General features: G+C 39.6%; 3 protein-coding genes across 6 annotated transcripts; 1 reads left to right on the plus strand and 2 right to left on the minus strand.

The window, feature by feature from the left end:
* Positions 1-1,177: 1,177 nt before the first annotated feature.
* LOC108011236 (ubiquitin domain-containing protein 1) lies at positions 1,178-4,541 on the plus strand. The gene is made up of 5 exons (XM_017076340.4): positions 1,178-1,346; positions 1,461-1,583; positions 1,649-1,898; positions 2,926-3,166; positions 3,334-4,541. The coding sequence occupies exons 2-5, from the start codon at positions 1,499-1,501 to the stop codon at positions 3,505-3,507; spliced, it is 750 nt and encodes a 249-aa protein (XP_016931829.2). The 5' UTR covers positions 1,178-1,346; positions 1,461-1,498; the 3' UTR covers positions 3,508-4,541.
* A 528-nt stretch (positions 4,542-5,069) lies between these two features.
* On the minus strand, positions 5,070-8,297 carry Or83a (Odorant receptor 83a). 4 transcript variants are annotated; one of them, XM_070997001.1, is made up of 8 exons: positions 7,419-7,639; positions 6,710-7,256; positions 6,559-6,650; positions 5,659-5,737; positions 5,513-5,603; positions 5,365-5,447; positions 5,232-5,306; positions 5,070-5,154 (listed from the first exon to the last, which is right to left on the minus strand). In XM_070997001.1, exons 1-3 carry the CDS (start codon positions 7,577-7,579, stop codon positions 6,591-6,593), a joined length of 768 nt encoding a protein of 255 aa, XP_070853102.1. In that variant the 5' UTR covers positions 7,580-7,639; the 3' UTR covers positions 5,070-5,154; positions 5,232-5,306; positions 5,365-5,447; positions 5,513-5,603; positions 5,659-5,737; positions 6,559-6,590. The 4 variants fall into 4 exon arrangements, with proteins under 4 accessions (XP_070853102.1, XP_070853103.1, XP_070853105.1 ...); XM_070997004.1 differs by adding an exon at positions 7,675-8,297 and having other exon boundaries at positions 5,108-5,306; positions 7,419-7,618; XM_070997002.1 differs by lacking the exons at positions 5,513-5,603; positions 5,659-5,737; positions 6,559-6,650 and having other exon boundaries at positions 7,419-7,642.
* Positions 8,298-13,612: 5,315 nt separating this feature from the next.
* LOC108011232 (alpha-tocopherol transfer protein-like) lies at positions 13,613-17,570 on the minus strand. Its single transcript, XM_036819258.3, has 3 exons — positions 17,428-17,570; positions 14,878-15,182; positions 13,613-14,458 (listed from the first exon to the last, which is right to left on the minus strand). The coding sequence occupies exons 2-3, from the start codon at positions 15,180-15,182 to the stop codon at positions 13,837-13,839; spliced, it is 927 nt and encodes a 308-aa protein (XP_036675153.1). The 5' UTR covers positions 17,428-17,570; the 3' UTR covers positions 13,613-13,836.
* Positions 17,571-20,614: the final 3,044 nt, after the last annotated feature.

A 20,614-nucleotide genomic window follows, 5' to 3' on the forward strand; every position in this document is an offset into this window, starting at 1 on the left:
TTTTATGAGCGCTTAAGCTTGTTATTCTGTTTTTACGGAGACCACTGCCTGTTTTTTACTCGTTTTTCGAGTGGTGAGTGGTAACGGTTAACAAAGTTGGAAGTGGGTCCTCGAAATAATTGTGCGTTTGCCCAATATAATGCTTTATATCCTTTCAAATTCGATGTCGTGAATTTTTTGGAAAGCGCAAACTGCATAGTTAGAAAAATAATAGGATGTTTTTTTTTTAATTTTATTAACATTCCAAATCTAGTTTAAAAGTAATGGTAAAAATGTCTTAAAGTAACCAGTAGTCAGAAGTGGTTTACCTTCTTTCTCTTCTTTCACCACCTTTTTTCAGTCAATTTACTCCTACCCACACTGCATGTGTGTTGGGTTTTAATTTGCATGCCTTTATTACTTTTGTTTTTGCGACAACTTTGGTCGAGGTCGTCTGGTTTTTTCTTTCTGCCGCTTTCTGTTGGCGTCTTTTTATTAATGCTGCTCCAATATTCCGATCGAAGAGCGCGAGAGCTCCAAAATGGAGAGAGCGCTCTGCAGCTGGAAGTAATTGACGCTTAAATTCGCTTGCATTTACCGTTGTTGTAGCCTGGAAAGTAGCAACATCGGAGTAAACTATGCTTGAAACTTGATATTAGTCGGAAAAACATTTTCTTCTTTGGTAATTTGTTTATATTTTCAGGTTTGAAAATGTATACGATAGTTAATGTTTCAAAGAGATTGTACCTTATAAATTTTAACGGTGTAACAATTTATGCTTTCACAATTTTAAATTTCAAAAATACCGATTGTACAACCTAGCATTAAAAACGCATTAATCGGAAAAATACCAAAGAAAAAAGGAGCATATATCCGGAACTAGTTCATAAATAAGCGCACTTTTAAATTTCGTTACACTTGCAAAAATTACATGTACATAAATCAGAGTTTTTAACAAATAATCTGAAAAATTTAATAATTTAATTGGAAAGCACAGATATTTAACACTATAGGGCCAGAAAACTATTACAAATAAATGGTGACCAACTTTCTAACAATTCCATTATACATTTTCCAATTTTTCGGAAAATATAAAGACCCATCGTTACTTACGATATATCGTTTTCGGTATATTTCAGAAGACTCCCTGGCATTTTTTAGTGACATTCGGTCGCAGTACATCGTATTTTGGCGCTACGGCTGCGGTCACACTGGTTCTGTCGCACAAATAAAATAATAAATGAAAAGGCAGAAGGCAGCACAAGAAACAATAATAGAAATAAACAGCCTACCCGATAACTGAGCACAAAAATAAGGCGTACGTAATATAGACGAGCAGGCAAACAAGGCGGCTGTGCGCGGCGGAGGTGAGTATCCAATATTCCCAGATTCCGAGACTTCCACTTTCCGGAACTGGTGTACGTACATACGTGACCTACGGATGAGTGTACGCATATATATGTACATATTTCGCCCGATAGATCCTTCTTACCGGAGCGGAGTGGAGCTGAGTGTGACAATGGGCGCCTGTGTGTGTCGCGCGAACCCCGACAACGAGACGATGAGCGTCTCCTCGGCGAGCATCTCCCGTCCGGCCAGCGCAGGTGAGTGGCCTTCCATGCCTCCTATACATCCGTCTATATAGCGCGTGTACCTATACCTACTCTAGGCATCGCCATGGGCGCTGCGCGCAAGAACCGACCGCTCTGCCACGAGACCATCCGGTGGCGATCGGACGTCCCACTCACCGAGGGGCAGCTGAGGTCCAAGAGGGACGAGTTCTGGGACACGGCGCCCGCCTTTGATGGCCGCAAGGAGATCTGGGATGCGCTGCGGGCGGCCACCAACGCGGCCGAGGGCCTCGACTTTCAGATGGCGCAGGCCATCCTGGACGGGGCCAATGTCTCAGTTCCGAATGGGTGAGTTGGTCCTGACAAACTTGGCCGGGACGGTTTGGTCGTACTCGAGTCAAAGTATTCGATGTTTAGGTGATACGAAACGCTTCGCGTCTAAACAATAGTTTAAATGATTTCAAACTTCCGGTATATACGTTCTTTTGTATCTAACCTTAAATCAATATAGTGGCTTCTCGTAGAGAAACACCTTTACATCAAAAGGTCTGCAAAGTCTCCCTAAAGATATAAAACTATAGTTTTTGAGATTATTATTACATAAATTTGATTTAAATTTCGCATAATTTATACTGAACTTGACATTCGGATAGTTCTAATTTGTATTACAAATCCGACAAAGTCCCTAATGACACGGCATGCTAATTGCCATCGTCTAGAAAATCAATAATGTATATAGTGATTTCACATGGCCATAACTCCATTAATGCATGACAGCGATTTGCTGGGGTCTCTTGGTGGAGACCCCGAGGGTATCATAAATTTGTGATGAGCCCGTCAGGAGAGTAAAAAACGTACTAGATAGAGCAAGGCTCAAAGGAGTATGCTCTAATGGTGAATGAAAAATATAAAAGACATTAAACAAAGCTAATTTTTAATTGAAAACAATAATTTGAAAAGGAAATATTTGTTAAACTTACATTTACAGTTGTCACTTGAGTGAAACTCAGTACTCAATGCTTAGAGTATTTAAACCGTCGACCACACACCACAACTTTCTCGCGGTAACGTTTTTATTAGACATCGATTTTTGACTGACACTCTGGCACTTCCTCGGACTGTAGACCATATTTATTTAAGTGCAGCGCTGACCTTTCCACCACTTTCGGCGTTGCATGCACCAGTGTCCTTGATGAGGGCTCCCTAAGTAATTCCATTGATATCTCTTGCCTTATCAGACTTGGCCCACTTGGCATTGAATCATTAGCATTAGGCTCAATAAAGTGACAAATTTTTTTTGGGCTGGCTGGGGATTTCCGATAAGATAGTGATAGCGGATGGCTCACCTGGTTACTAACGACTCTACTTTTCGCAGATACCTCACAGAATGTTACGATGAGCTGGGCACCCAGTACAAGGTGCCCATTTACTGTCTGTCATATCCCATAAATATCGTAAAGGAGGAGAACGGACGCGACTCGCCTGCCGAATACTCTGAGCCAGTGGATGGCGGTACCGAGATCTTTCTAAAGCTGCGCATATCATCGACCATGACTGATGTTAAACTACCGGTGTACTCCAAGGACACCGTGGGGCAGTGCAAGAAGAAGCTTCAGGTGAGTCCAGCAGTCCAACTATTTATCGATTGTTATTTCCAATATATGGAATAACTACATGAATAAGTTTACAGCTTGTAAATGTTTAACATGTTTGAAGTTTTTGCTTTGGTTTTAGTATATATTTGGGATTCAAAATATTGAGATCCAATTTAACATTCTTTCAGGCCGCCGAGGCTGTCGACGCCTGCTGCCAGCGATGGTTCTATAGTGGCAAGCTGCTGGGCGACAAGGTGCCCATCGATGAGTGCAGCATACACCAGGGATACGTGGTGCAGGTGATTGTAAACACGGAGCACTTCAACCACGACAACAGCACGAGTACGGCGCACGCCAGCTAGCGGCGCAGTCAACTCCCACTAGTCAACAGCAATAGCAACAGCAAGGAGCCACGACAGCAGACGCAGGACCAGCAGCAGCAGCAGCAACAACTTTTGGCCAAAGTGGGCAACGGCACTCGAGGCAGGAGAAATGCCATATACTCAGATTACAGCACAAGGAACCTTAAGGGGAATGTACAGCAAACACCGGAGCATCAGCGGGTACAACAGCAACAGCAAACTCATTGCATTTATCAAAATAAGCAACAATTGCAAATTGTTGCTCTGTCTGCCTTGTTGCTGTTGCTGTTGTTGTGGCTGCTCGCCTTGTTATGCTTTGTTTAATATATCTATATATAAAGTATGAAACAAAGATCGAAATCGTGTTGCTAAGGAAGGGAAATAGGAATGGGAAATGATTATAAGATACATAAATTATAAACCTACATATATTTTTTTGATAATAATTACTTGATAATAATACAATTGATCTAGGCGGTCTACAAAGCATGTACTGTCAACTGTATATGGAACCTGCTGTATTGAGCATTGTAACCGAGATTTTCTCGGACACTCGTCTACTGAAAAACTGAAAAATATGTAAATTTTTATAAAAACCAAATTGAAGGGCCTCTATTAACTAATTGTAAGCAAGTGTTAGTTCATTTGCCTAATGTACATGTAATGTAAAAATAAACAAGAACTGTAGTATTTGGCCGCAATAGAAAGCATGCAACAAACAATTTTTGATACTGTACAAAATGCCAATCACAATATTATGAAAGTGAACATAATTGTGACAAAACCCAGAAAAAACAAATTGTTAAGCAAATTTCTTGCTCAAATGTAGTTAACACGAATGAGGGGAACACATCGCGAGAAGAGAGATGGAGCGAATGCGAGGTAGGGAGTTGAAGAGTTAACCCAAGTACCTTATAAATGTATATGATTTAATTGCTTTTAGAGTCGATAATTATCTCTCAAGCACATCAATTTCTTGTATAATTTCTTTAATAAATTCGATGCGGTCAAATGACCGTTTTAAGTGCGCTGAACTACAATAAGGCATTTATTCCGGGGGTATGAATTATCTAACTAAATTTTATTGACTTATTGTAAAATTAAGAATTAGGTCAATACATCCACTGATGAGGGTGAACGCAGCGACAGTTTTGCATATTTCAATTTAGTAGCAAAATCAGATGATGATATCAAAATCCTTTGATTTTAGAATATCTTTTTTAATTCAAAAATAATATATATGTTATAACTTTAAATAAAACTAGTGAAAAAATTTAAAAAATAAATTTAAAACTTGATAAGTTATGCCATTCATCTAATCGTTTTCAGTATAAGTTACCGTATATATTCCACTGACGGCCTTTTTTTAACATTTCCTAACATTGTATTTTGTAAATGTCGGTGCAGAAGAAATCCAATATATCAAATATTTCTGTAACGCACTGCGAGAGAGTGTTATTGCCAAAGTTGAAACAATTATTGAAAGAAGCAAATAAAGATCTATTGAATGCTTAGGCATTCAAATGCGCTACCCATTTCTAACAATTTATTTAAAATTATCATTTATCTAATCTTACTAAAAACAAATCTATGCTATTTTCTATCCTCGAGAATCCATCTTTTGCAGCAAGGTGAGAAACAAAAAGGCTGCGGTAACAGTATAGAAAAAAAGATTGAATAATAAGAAGAAAAAAACTGTTTTGGTAAGATATTACTAAACTCACCCCTCTTACTATTTTATATTCTCGTAAATCCATATTTTGCAGCAAGGTGAGAAACAAAAAGGCTGTGGCGATAGTCTAGAAAATAGATTGAATAATAATTAAAAAAACAGTTTTGGTAAGATATTACTCGTACTAAAAACAAATCTATGTTATTTTCTATCCTCGTGAATCCATCTTTTGCAGCAAGGTGAGAAACGAAAAGGCTGTGGTAATAGTCTAGAAAATTGATTGAATAATAAGAAGAAAAGAAAACATTTTTGGTAAGATATTACTACACTCACACCTCTTACTAAAATCAAATCGATGCTATTTTCTATCCTCGTGAATCCATATTTTGCAGCAACGTGAGAAACGAAAGACTGTGGTAATAGTCTAGAAAATAAATTAAATATTAATAACAAAAAAAAATAATTTTTGTTAAACTCACTCCTTTTACTAAAAACAAATCTATGCTATTCTCTATTCTCGTGAATCCATCTTTTGCAGGAACATGAGAAAAGGAAAGGCTGTGGTAATAGTATTAAAAATAGATTGAATAATTAGAGGAAAAACACGAAAGGAAGTTAACTTCGGCAAGCCGAAGTTTGTATACCCTTGCAGGTATAAGAAGTAAACCATGTTACATTCATAAGGATTGTTGCTAGCTTCATTATTTTTCTGACCGTTTCTTTGACAGTTATATGTTAGAGTCGACTGGTTTTTTCAAAATTTAATTATATAATAAACGATATTCCCAATTGTATAAGATAATATATCAGAAAACACGGAAGCTATAATTTGTTTCATATTTAATTATATAATAAACGATATTCCCAATTGTATAAGATAATATATCAAAAAACACGGAAGCTATAATTTGTTTCATATTATTTTCCCACCAATTTTCCGATCGTTACTATGGCAGCTATATGATACGGCGTTCAATTTTGATAAAATTAAATTCGAAATTCAGAACTAATTAAAAAATGTTATTTCCAAATGTTATTTATATGTTAAAAAACACCAAAAATATAATTTTAACTTATTTTTTTTTATTATTCCTATGGGAGCTATAAGATATAGTTGTCCGATCCGGCTGGTTCTGATTTATATACTACCTGCAAAACATAGAAGACTATTGGGAAAGTTTCAGCAGAGACAAGTGTGCGTAGAAACGGACGAACAGACGGACATGGCTAGATCGACTCGTCTAGTGATGCTGATCAAGAATATATATACTTTATGGGGTCGGAAACGTCTCCTTCTCTGCGTTGCAAACTTCTGACTGAAATCATAATACCCTCTGCAAGGGTATAAAAAAGTTTCGGTAAAATATTACTAAACTCACCCCTCTTTCTAAAAACAAGCCTTTGCTATTTTCTATCCTCGTGCATCCATCTTTTGCAGCAAGGTCAGAAACGAAAAGGCTGTGGTAATAGTCTAGAAAATAGAATAAATTATAAGAAAAAAGAAGCTTGTTAAAATGTTACTACGCTTACCCCTCTTAATCTTTCCACGTTTAGATTGGTTATTTTTCCAGCAGTTAGTTGAAACTGCCGACGGGAATTCAGCATAAATAAAAGGTAATCCCTGCGAACCTCCTTTAAATGTCGTTGCCACGGACTTCGCCAAAGGGCCTCACCACATCGTTGACTGTTCTGGAATACGATGTCCGCAAAATAACAGATGATAAAGAGCTCGTACAGTACCAGGAGCAAGTACTGTCCCAGGGAAACCATCCGCATGAAAGAGTTGGCCGAAGTGCTCTTCGTCGAGACAAAAGCCACCAGGCACATGAGGAAGGTGACTTCACCGATTTTCACAAACCATATAGGACTGTAGAATCGCTCCATTTTCTTCAAAGCCGCCACTATATAACGGTGGTGCTGAATGCAGTGTACGAAAGACTGCCGGAAAGCTGTGGCAAAATCTCGTGAGGATTCTGCAGTTGGTTGTAAAAGTTCTCGAAGAGGAGTCTGCTCCTCTAGAGAGTATGCATATTGACTGGGCTCGGCATCAGACACAGATTGCTCAGCTTGCAATTGGCTGTAAATGGATAACTTAATTTTACATAAGTACATACTTGAAGAATTCGATGTGAAGCACAAAGGCAAAGGCAGAATGTTAAAAAATAGGGTACATATTTTCTTGTGTTACGGAATCGGTACTTTTTAGGTTTTTGCCAACTAAGTGATTTTTTAAAATTACCTTAGCTCTGCCATATTGGCTCCCATTAGCACATAGCTTGTGGCCAACACATTCTTAAGACTGCAAAAGAGCACATCATATTGTCCTGATATAAGGACACAAAGCACCATATGCAGACCACTCGAGGAGGCGAAGGAGGCCGCCACTTGAATCTGTCCCATCGCCTGAAGAAAAAACACTACCTCATAGACAATGGGTTGCTAAGGATTGTACAATTAAATTTAACTATATTAATAATTTATAATATTCAACTTGCCGTGTAATCGAAGGGATACCAACAGGCTAGTGGCAGACTCTTATCCCTATAAGCTATGGGAAGGGCCAGCCAGAAAATCGTGCCAATATAACAACAGTATACATAGGTTTTGATCCACATCTTGGATATCCGATAAGACTCCGCCATTGTGACATAGCTGAATCCGACGGCAGAACGTGGCTCATACTCGTCATTGACTTTAGACAAGAGCGCATTCAGCAAGTCTGGCCTGAACCGACGAAAGTAAAGCTTCATTGCAATGGTCCACAAATAAATGATGGTTTGAATCAAACAGTTCACGAAGAAGTCCAGGTCGCCCTGGCCGTAATTTATATATATGGTACAGATGAACAAGCCAGCGATATGCACGGATACAAAATAGTTGAAGAATTCGTAGAGCATGTCGCAGATTCGGACCAGATGGGCCAGGATCCCAGATCCCTTGACGTAATATCCAAACGGATACATGGCCGCTATGCACATGGTTTGTCTTACAAATACAAAAAGGTCACGGCGCTTGGAGTCGTCTTTAATCGTATCTTTCTTGGCTTTGCTCTCCATGGCGATCAAGAAGTTACTCTGAACAAAGCCTTTTAGGGCTTGTCTTTTATAGGCTAATCGTCCCATGTCTCAATTTCTGAAAAGTATTTAAATATATGGCCCACAACTAAATAAACTTTAAATTACATGTTGCAAGGCTAGCCGCCAACACCTGAATTTGTTTTTTGATTATCATAAAATGAATAAATAATGGGCAGAACCATTTAACATGTAAAAGTTTTCGCTTGAGAATCTTAAAAACTTTTTGTTTTGTTCAAGTAACGATATTTATAAATAAGAAGGCTACAAAAATACTTGCACACTTTGATCCAGTATATTATTATTTTAGTAACTAAGTCGTGTATAGTTTGGAAAGTGCTTGATTATACTAAGGAAAACAGACAGAATTGGGACTTTTTGTGTAGCTTAGTTATTAGATATTAATATTAAACGGAATTTCGACGAAGATACTTTCACATGGGAGTTAGGCAACGGAAACGTGCAGTTAGTTTTAAGAAGTTTGGCAAGTGGGCTTTACAAATCATAACGCCACTTGGCCACCCATCCATTCAGACCATTCAGACTATACAATTCCCCAGCTGGCGGGCCATCAATTTCAAATAAACCCTGCCTTCGAGAGTCGGAAAAGGCGCTTTACATTGAAACCCAGTTGACCATGTCCGAGGAGTCGTGACTGCGATATGTTGGCAGCACTTGATTTCGTACGCCGAAATGCGCACACAACAATGGACGGAACCAATATGTCGAAGGAATAAGTCAGCCGGGAGGAATCCGTCCTGGCTGCTCCATCCGCCCCCAGAAATGCGACAAGTTTCCCTTTCCGCTGATGAATGTGCATGTTCCACACAAAGTGGCGACATGCGACTGGTGAAATATGTGGGTCTGCCTGTGTGCGTTGGGTGCATTGTGGCAGATGCAATCAAGCATCGGGCACTCACTGCTCCACGCCCTCTTCCCCCACCGAGGGTCATTATTTTAATGGGGCGTTCGTGGAGAAATGTTTTCCTCCTTTGGCATCCATTCTTCACCTACTTCATTGCATGTTGAACAGAGCGACATTTTCCTTGATTCATTTATTCCTTAATTTGATGTGTTCTCGTTTCGAAGTAAGAAACTCACCACCTAAAAACCTTACTCGAAACATGTACACTTAGAGATAAAATCAAGGACTTTACGATTTTTTAAGACAAAAAATAATCGATTTCAGTAAGTTTTTAGAGCAATCTACAATCAAGTATGAATAATTCCGAAACATTGTCATTTTGTACTTAATACAAGTACTATTTATTATTAAAGTAAGCAAGTTGCAGGCATGATTTAAGGACGAATAATTCTTAAATCAATATACATAGATTGTAAATTTAAATTGGGTTTTAATTATATGCTAGTAAGAGAAATAAGTATTGGAAACTGATAATGAATTAAACGGTTTATAAATTACATAAATTTTAAAATTTTTCTTTTGACTTATGCGCCTTTTATACCGAGCACTTTCAGAATAAACAGTTGGGAGTTTTCAAAGTTGACATTAATTTTAAATCGAAAATGAGCTCAATGTAAGCCTTTTTTCAGTACGAACGGTCGTAATTGTCATGAAATCGTTCTTAAATCAAGACTGTTTGTACTTGAGTTTACCACGGTGTTTTTCCCTGAGTGTACATATACTGGAATAAAAAAAACTATATTTACTTCAGCTGTGATACTAATGGTGCAGTTCTGCTACAGATATTTTTTCAAGATCTTTATATCAAACGAAAGCACTTCTTAACAAGGTAAAAAGCTAGTGAGGATCGCACCATCAGCATACAAAAGTTGTGATATTAACTTTTGTGACGAAAGTTTATTATACGATCCATCAAATAAAAGCACTTTCTAATTTTTTTTATCCGGCACGCTTTATCCGGCATAATCAGAGGTGTCACAGAAACCGTCGACGGTTTTGGAGACAGTTGGCTTGGAGTTAACTTGGTTTGATTTTAGAAACATTTTTTACGTATCTAGGTACAAATTAGTGGTACTTTCTACCTTACTTCGGTATACAAATAATTGGCTACCTTTTACCTTACCTAGGTACAGATTTTCAAAGACTTTCAAAAACATTAAGGTCTTTACATAAGTACTGCAAAAAATTTGTTTCGATTCCCGTTTCATTTCATTTTCTACACATTGGGGAGGCACCGATAGGAAATAGCCAAGTCCGACTGCGACTTTGAAATAAGCTAAATCCACCACATCTGCACGTTATAATTACCATTCATTTCAAAATTTCAACAGTCGGAACGCAGAATTAAACTCGGCCATACTAATTTTTACTAATATGGGCAATAAATAATGGTGAATTTTCAGTTTTAAACTTCGCAGGCCTACCAATTCGGGGTAGTTCTTTTTCCCTTGCGTTGCCAGGACTATTAATGACATCTGGGCCAATTATAATGTCAATATCATTATTGGTAATATAATTACGCTTGTTGTTTAACCAACGACCAATAGTAATTTTTCAATTATTGACCGAAAGCGCTCAATTTCTTGCAAAAGGCGTCGCGTTGATGTGTGGTAAACAATGCTTTCTGACTATCAGGACAAGCTCAAATGCATGAAACAACCGAGAAACAACCGACCAATCAAGCGAATATCGTGCTAAAGGCGAGGCCAGACCGAAAGGTGCACGTCAAAGAAGTTCCAAAATCAAAGTCATGATGACAGTTTCTTTCTATTTTCGGAGTGTGGTGCACTATGACTTCCTTCTACCCGGCCAAACTGTTAGCAAGGAATATTATTTGAAGCGTCATGCGTCGTTTGCGTGAAGAAATTCGTCTAAAAAGACCAGAATAATGGGTCGAAAACTTTATCTTTTTGCATCACAGTAATGCACCGACTCACACTGCACTCGTTCTTCATGGCCATTTCGCTAAAAATTAGACGCGTATCGTTCCTCATACACCATATTCGCCTAATTTGGCTCCGTGCGACTTCTGGCTTTTCCCAAAACTCAAGAGACCCCTCCAGAGAACGCGTTTCAAATCGATTGAGGAGATACAAGTTGAATCGAAGAAGGCACGGATGGCTATATCGGAAAGGGACTATTTGCCATGTTTCGAGAATTGGAAAAAATCATATTTTATAGGGAGAATATTACTTTTAAGGGGATGAAATTTAATGATTACAACATCTGAATACATCAATAAATACATTGAATACATCAACATAATTCGATTTATCTTTCGCATATTTATAGAGGAGTTTAGGGTAAGGTGACAAACTCAAGCCAGGTGAAAAATTTCAAAAAGTTGTCCAGATTGCCTATCCGTCCATATGAACGATGAGATCTCGTAAACAATAAAAGCTAGAAAGTTGGGATTTGGCGTGTAGATTCTTGAGCTGTAGCCCATTACCCTAAAACCAGTCTAGCGTCCAAATATTTCAATATTTTTTAAATATTAAATAACATATTGTTTTTATTATTAATAACGTGGGAATTTTACTACCATTTATCAAAAAGATATAACCAAATAATAATCAATACTTTGCAAAATCAATCGAGATTGCACACCATATGCAGCAAATCAGCTGTTTTCACTAATACCGCACCAAGATAGGGGTGCTATATCCCTGCAAGCATTTTCTATCGCGGAAGGCACTATTAAGTGACTTCGAGAAGATGAAAACGATCGTCCGCGATATCGCATTCGGATCGCGGAAGTGACTCCCGTCGGGAAGAAATGTGCCACTTCGGCGACACTTCTCGAAGTCACTTCTGCGTTACTTCTGGAAGTGTCGCCGAAGTGACTCCGAGAAGTGCCGCCGAAGTGGCACATTTCTTCCCGAAGGTAGTCACTTCCGCGATCCGATTGCGATATCGCCGACTATCTTTCTGTCGCGCAAAAGTGTCTCCGAGTTACTTCTTCGCGATCCTGACCCTTTTTGTTTTTGTAAAATGGGTACTATCGCCTTTCTATCGTCCAGAAGTGACTTAGAAGTGACTTCTACGCGTTATATGTATATTTTGTTTTTGTAAAATGTGTACTATCGTCTTTCTATCGCGCAGAAGTTACTAAGAAGTGACTCCTGGACGACAGGCGATAGAAATATCGCCCTTTTGCTTGCAGGGAAGCATATTTTCATTCTTCTCGCACTCCCTTTAGCTGAGTAACGGGTACCTAAAGACGTCGACTATCGCGTTATCTCTAGTTTTTATTGTATTTCCGCGTGCATAATGAGAAAATATAGATGGGGATTCAATGATTTGATGATTCGAAAACTTTATACTGTGGTAAGTGGTGATTCGATGATTTGTTGATTCAATGGTCACAGAAAACATCGAAGGTTTTGATTACGGTTGGCTTGGAGTAAATTTGGTCTGATTTCAGAAATATTTTTTCAAAGCCTACTATTTGGTTGGTTTAATCAGTGTTGGGACATAACTAGATACTTTAACCAAGGTACAAATCACCTATGGGTACAAAAAATTGGCTACCATACTTAGGTATCTTATACTTTTAATATACTGTTAAAAATTTTAATGTATGTAAGTACTAAAAAAATTGTTTCAGTTTCCATTTCATTTCATTTTCTACACACTGCGCCGATACGAAATAGCCAAACCCGACTACGACATTGAAATAAGCTAAATCCACCCCATCAGCAAGGAATGGTTACCTTTCGTTTCGAAAATTCAAACAGTCGTAGCCGTTTTTGAGCAATAAAAAAGGTAAGAAATGATTTTAGAAAATAGTACTCTGGTTTTCGGAAAGTTTTTGTAATCGTAGCGTCAACGGAATGTTTCATTTTCTCACCTTTTTTCTACTTTGACATTTATTTGTATATGTGACGATTCATTTATCGGCCTTTGACAAAGCGAAAGTTGTTGTTGCTTAGGAATATGTTTGGGGGTAAAATTTTAGGTAGGGTCACAAAATATCTAATTGTAAACATAAAATGCCACTAACGGCTACTGTGATGGTTGAAAATTAATGTAAATGAACCAATGAGTAATCCAAATTTTTTCCTATGCTATTAATAAAGATTTTAGGTTAACAAACTTCTACTTTTCATAACGCAATAACGCCATTTGTCGTTTTCGAAACATAAAAAGGAGAAAACCGGAGCCCTTCTGAGTATTTTAAAATACCACAGGTCAGTAAATTAAGAACTGCACAAGTTACGGGCATACGAAGTTAAGATACTTATATATAAGTGTTTTTCTAGATATTATATAGTATTCGCCATCGCGCACTCTCCTGCTGCGCTTCGTCACTATGTGGGTTGCCCTCCACAGTGATCATAAATAATGTAATCCTCTATCTTTCTACGTATCCCTGGGGTCTGCTAAGATTATTAAATGGCAAACCTTACCACCACTGTAAAACCGCTTCTTGAATTTATTTTTTATTCATTCCTTAATATGCTGCTGTTCTTTATTATTGTAATTACTGCAATGTACTGGTGATATAAAGATAGATTAACAATGGGGTCTGGCGAAAGAATGAAGCAATTAAGCAAGAGTCATGCACACGAGCTTGGACTAATCAAATGAGCGGCTAATATAAACGGTTAGACAAGCTGGATGAGGTCGCCGGAGGTGGATACTGGATCCCCTTGGCCCTAGTCGATGTTCAGCTGGCGGAAAGTGCCCTCCATGCCGAACAGATCGTCGCTGGTCTTGGGGGCGCCGGGACGCAGGGACTCGTTGGCCTTCTTGTCCTCCTGGTCCTTGAACCACTGGGTGTTGTCGACCAGCTTCTGCTTCCACCACTGGTTCAGCTCCACGACGTTGCCGGCCTTGCCGCCGTACTCGTTGGGCAGGAGGTCGCGGGGCACCACCTTGTAGAGGCTCTCCACGTCGTTGTGGAAGGTGATGCGGCTGCGGATCTTCTCCTTCACGAAGGGCTTCACGAAGTTGAAGATGGTGTCCACCAGCGGCGAGATGTTGATCACGTGCACCTCCTTCACCTTCACCGGATACGCCTCCTGCACGGCGATCAGGAACTTCTTCACCACGGTGGGCGAGAATTTGGCGAAGTGGGCGGCGCTGGCCACCGACGCGTCCAGGATGAAGATGTCGCCGGCGATGCCGACGCTCTCCTCCGCCAGGCGGACGTCCCCGATCATCAGGGCCACCTTCATGGCGTCCAGGATGTGGTGGGGCTGGAAGTCGCAATCGATGCCCCGGATGAACGTGATGCGGCGTCCGTTGGGCGTGATTCCGGGCAGAGTTGGGCAATGCCTGAAAGGAAAATGGTGATAACACAAACCATATTTGTTAGATATAAGTGTGCATTCTAGAGTAATTTATGATTCGGTGGATCTCTAAAGAATTCGCAAGTAACAAAACTGCGAATTCTTCAGAAAAGAATCTTCCTAAGCGGAACCAAATTAGAATTTAGGCGTTACGTTTTATACGAAATCTTAATCGATTTCAGTAATTGAGAATCATTAACTATATGTGATTTAAAATTATAAATCCATATGGATTTTATAAGTCACTTTCAAATCATGTGAAAATGGTCAGGGCTCAAGTATTTAAATATCTAATTTTGCACATGACCTACTATTACTTTTCAACAATAATTTAGCAGAATATAATATAATAGTGTGTATATGGCATTTGTTTTTTTCATTTTAGGGGTCAGCTTAAGTACTCACACATAGTCCAGCACGATGTTGAGTTCCTCACGATTAATGTCCCGGTTGGAGAAGAACTCGGGCACGGCGTTGCGCATGGTGTAGTACATGTCCAGCTTCTTCTTCACCTTCTCCAGGCTGAACTTGCAGCCGCGCAGGAAGGTCGTGAGGCGCATGTCGTCCATGTCCTTGGGCAGGTGGGGCTGCGTCTCCAGCCACTCGCGGATCAGCTTGATGTCGCGTTCAATGTCTGCGGGATCCTCTGGCTCGCGGAGCTCCTCGCGGATGCTCACGCGCTGGTCGGGTGTGGGGTGTAGCATCATCATCTGGGTCGGCGAATGGGATAGGATAGGATCCTAGTTATTTCTATCTATTTGTTTGTGTCATATTATATTGGGATATGATAGGATCTTAATTACTTATATTTATTTGCTTGTGTTATAGAGTAGATTTTGAAATCACCTGACCATTCTATTATGTCATGCTCAATGCCTTGGAATAAACATAATATACCTTAGCTCCACGAGTAAAACAATATAATTGCAACCCTCTATTCTTCGCCAGCCATTTCGCAAAACTTTTTAATGCGCAATACGACATAATCAGATATGTTTGACATTTTAATTGCGCGCTTTCAAAACGCTGGTCGCTCGTAGGTCTTGCGGTCACACGTCACTGCCTGGATTCATTAGCATGGGCTGTGGCCAAATATGCATTACTCGGGCCCGCCCCTCATCAGCTATATAGATACAGTGCCGAGAGCAGGGGCTTGGGGCTTGCGCAAGGGCCAAACAAAATCAGCTGACATCGACCTCAAAAAACGTTCGTGGCCCTTCTTATTTCAGTTTCAAGCGATCAGCCTTATAAGGGGACGTGTATATTTGTAAATACCGCAAGGGAATAAATAACGATTATGAGAGTTATGCAAATGCAGAAAAGTGTCTTGGAGATAGTCATGCCTGGCAGTTAGTACAATAAGTGATTATAAACAGTATATTTTGGCCTAAACGCTCGCTGCTTTGTTTGCGCTCATTGGGGCGTACTTTTGGCTTTGCTTTTTATAGCTCTTGTTTGTTTACTTTTGTTTTTAAATCTTACTCAGTGATGCGTAATGTCTCGGGGTAATTGACATTTAAAGAGGGGTTGATTGACTATACTTACAGGTACAGAATTCGATTAGGCAACTTTGAAAGTGGCACAAATCGAGTGCAACAAATGGGATACCCAAATTCGCAACACCGAGCTCATTGGGGTCAAGCAGAGTTGGCGGAGGAAAAGCTCTCGAAATGCGCCGAAGTCTGATTGGGGATTGGGTATAGCGGCTGTGCGCTGCACATGCCACAACCAGCTTCCAATGCAACCGCAGTGGCTGCTGCAGTTGCAGCTTGCAACCTGTTAGAATTGCAATTACCGCCGGTGGATTGGAGGAGGCTCGGCCACACTCAAATTGCTGTATGTGTGCACACTCCTATGGTTTTTCCTATTTTTTGTTGCGCTAATGGCCGTTGCGGCTATTGCAATTTTTCTTCTTGCCTGCAACTCTATTGCAAATATTGCGAAAATCTCCAGCAAAACAAAACAGCGGGAAACACAACGATTCGAAAATCAAGCGGCCAAGAGCCAAGAAAAATGGTCAGAAAACGGGTTTTATTAACTTATTTTTCTGTTTTTGGTCGTTGGCTCTAGTTAAAGTGCTTTCGGTTTCTGTCTCTCTGGGCCTTTGTCATTTGCTCCTTCTCTCCAGTAACCCCTTCTCGCTCCAGACCATTTGAAGTCATTACAATAATTCTGTTTGCCCATTGTTTTGTAATGCTATATTTTGAAGAATTTCGGCAACGATCGCGAGTAGCATTTAAGTGGTTAAGGAAATGGTTTGTAAACAAGATTGTTACAAGAAAAGAGGAAGAGCTTAAAATGTTTAAGGTAAATCATATTCAGTTCTCCAGAGTGCCTTAATGTGTTCTGAAATATGTGGAGCTATTGCGACTTATTATGAGTAAGGTCAGAGCATTATATTCGGACTATATGATGAGGAGTAAGTTGTTCAGTTGTTTCAACCATTGCCCTATACCTCCTTAACATGATAATGAGAATATGGGTAAATATCTATATCTTATCAAAAGTTTTTGTCTGTCAAAAATATAATCAACCATTCATTGCAAGGACCAATTTAATTTATGTTTTCTGAGTACTTTGTCGGATTTTGATCAATGAACTCTGTTCCCTGACGAATATTCTCCAAGCATAACGAAATTTCAGCGTAATGTGCATTTTTTTATGACTCCGACCATTGTTGGACCACATAAATCGCCTTCTTCATTATAGCCTGCCATTCAAATTGAGTTATTCGCACAATTTCCAGTCAAGTTATTGTCCCCCTGTCGAATTTATTACTCTTCGTTGGATATATTACGAAAATCCTCAACTTCTTTTGTGTTTCTGGAATGCAGCACATGATTTGCACACTTTATCGCGAATATTTCGGCGCACTAATTTAAATTCCGGGCAGTGACCTATGGGTCAACAGCCCAAAGAAGTGGGAACTCAGCGTATGGGATGGGGATGGCTCACCTTGGTTAGAATGAGATGGTTAGTTGGTCAGAGGTAATCCTTTAGGTTATGTATCCAACGGGCAACGCGGCGTATGATGAATAGCACACAACCGAAGCGCTCAAGACGATAACAGAAACTGAATGTCTGCAAACACGTTTGGAGGCACTTAAATACGCGCCGACTCCGAAGTCGAAGAGATCCGAAGACTGCCGAGCGCTTTTCGGGCCGCCCGATGAAAGAAAACCGAAAGCCGTAAAACAGATCATGCCATGAAAATCGGTCAGAGAGAAAAATGCACGCGCCGGCTCCTCAGAAGGGGCGGGGCGGAAAGGAAGTCGGCGGCTGGCCATTTGCGCAAGATAAGTTCAATGAGCGGCGCGAAGTATCCACGCTCCACTGCCGATCGTCCAGATAAAGCTATTGCTAGATACCAGTCCCGAAAAGCTCCAACACCTGCAGCCCTATGAGATGACAGGCACAAGTTCGTGTCCTAAGTCTTTTGTTCTGCCCATTTCAACACCCCGAAATCGTCGTTTTCTCGGCCTTTTGTTCATCACCCCTTAAAAGTTCGTGCCTTAAGTCTTTTGTTCTGCTGCAGCCGGGGGAAAAGCGATTGCGCCACGCCCCCCGAAAAACCACCAGTCACACATTGCAGTGCGTGCCGAAAGTCAGTTATTAACTTTCGAACGCGCGTGTGTGGGCCAATCTATCGGCCGGGATTGCATTAGTCGCTGCTTTGCTGAAATGATTTCTGTCATAATTGTTTCTTTACACTTTTCGACATTTCCCAATTAAGCAATTTAGTGCACATGGAATTGGCGCTGATTCGCCGTCGTGCCTCTTACTAAGCAGCTGCGAGTCGTTGAACTTGCCGCCGTTTCCTCATTTTCATTTAAATGAAAATGAACATTTTCCATAACTTTGTCTTGGTCTGCGTTGCGTTTTGCTCGCGCTGCTTTTATTTTCCTATTGCCTTTTTGTTGGTTTTTAGTGTTCCAGCTAGCTGATTGCTAGCAATTATAGCCGCCCGATGCGGGGAGAGGGGCTGCCGGAGGGGCAGGGGGAACCGACTTTGACTTTGCATGCATTGAACTTGGCCTGCCCTTTTCCAAAGCAAACAAGCGAGACGCGGCCAATGTGGCAATAAACATCGAACCGAATTGCAAAAAATATTACAACCGAAAGTATTAGACTGTATAAAAACAAAAGTAAGTACATCGATATCTACAGATTCTTGCAGATTCCCATGAAATCGAGTAACCGTATAAGTTTAGGAAGTCACTCGGCGTCTTATTATGTGGTTTTTAAAAATTAATAATTTTTTTTCTTGTACAAAATTTATATTTATTCAAAACTGACGGGTGTACTGCCATCTATGTGGCAGCATAAGCAGGTTGTACATATAGGGGGTATCAAAATTTAGGTATAAGGATAATACAATATTTTCTGTAATTTACATTTATTTTATTTATATTTGGATCGTTTTAAATAAATTGATGCAAGGTAATTTACTTGATATCTTTAAAGTCTTCTTTTTGTAGGGGACCATATTACCCTCTATTATTAGGCTAATTAAATTAAATACTATAAATTGAGAACATGATATGGTCCCAATAGTGCTAAAATGTATGTTTACCGAATTAATTAAATAGATTCCGTAAATTTATTCGACTTTATATTAACCAGCCCAACAAAAAAACAGTATTTTTCATTCGCGTAATTAATCATTTATCGTAATTTTATAGTCTAAGCCTTAGATCTTTTTAAGTGCATGGTATATAATCCTGATCATTGTATTTTAAAACGTGTCGATGTAAGAATTTCTAACTTAAAAAAGCGAGGTACATTTCCTTATTGACAATGTAGATCGTCAATAGAATTTTGATTTTCAGTTTATTTAGTATAAGTTGATCGCTAATACCTTTAATTTACATTGCCAATGTTTATAATATATGCAATTTTAAGGTGTACCATGTTATTGTTTATTTAACGACTGAAAGTAAAGAAAAATCGATGGAAAAATCGTTTTTTAATAGTCGTTCAGTCACGCAGACAATTACGGAATGGTGTGGTGAATCATTGCTGAACTCACTCAGAACGGAAAACTTACCTTAAATTGGTATGGGAAATAAACTCAGTTTCAAATCAAAATTTTTCTTACGTCCCCGAATTTATCGCTAATTAAATATTTAAATGACAATTTCTTGGACGCCTCAATTTCTCCATTACTCATCGACACCTAGAAACGGCAATTGCTGCAAAAAAAAAGTAGAATTATGTAAACCGCATAGGTAATGTGCTTAGGACTCTATAAAAATGTCATTAAAAGAGTCGTTGTTAAAGAGTGTGGTATGTGGGTTTGTTAACGACTCTAGTCGTGTAACGTTATATTAAAAACCCGAAAAGAAATCGCCTGGCGATTGACAAATGAGGCTGAAAAATTCGCATAAATTAACAAAGCTGCAGACAAGAACAGGAAGATGTGCTGCCCTCCTTAGCCCCCAAAAGTAAAACAAGACGCGAAAGAAAGAAAACTAATTAAACCGTAGACTTATAAATTAAGTAGTTTTAGCCGCGCTGTTGTTGCATTTCCAAAGTCAAGAAACTTTCATTGGCAGACGAAAGTGTGCGCAATAAAGAAATTAACAGTAAGAAGCAGCGGGCTGGGAAGGGGTTTTGGTAGTGCTATACTCGCATTCGGTAGATACTTCTACGCTCCACCTCATCTTACCTCACCTGGCTCACACTCTTGGCGCAATTTTAGTTATAGTCACTTTTTGTTCGCTTTTCGTTTTTGTTTTATGAAAGCTGCAAGAAATAAAAACTTCGGCCGAATGTACAGAGCGTGGCCGCATTAAAAGTTCGCGTTGTGAAGCGATTTCTTGTTGCTGGTTCAATTTCAACTCGCTGCGAGTCAGACAGCCCAGTTGGGCAATTTGGAAAACCATAAAGTGCGCTTTCAAAACGGCAAAATTCAGGAGAGGTAAACAGAGCTAAGTGTGTGGAGATCCACACTCTGGAGTGTGATTCCGAATTACACTTTTGCCACACTTAATTGCTGGCTGCAACTGCTAACTGTTTCTACTGTTGCGCCAGCAGTTGCCAAAAATTTGGCAAAGCTGATATGGCCCAAAAAATTGGACTTTATAATTCAAACGAAATTAAGTTCGTTTTGCACATCTGCTCGGGAAAACTGTGAGCATGC

This window comes from Drosophila suzukii, chromosome 3 (assembly GCF_043229965.1).
Source record: "Drosophila suzukii chromosome 3, CBGP_Dsuzu_IsoJpt1.0, whole genome shotgun sequence".
Taxonomy (NCBI): Eukaryota; Metazoa; Arthropoda; class Insecta; order Diptera; family Drosophilidae; genus Drosophila; species Drosophila suzukii.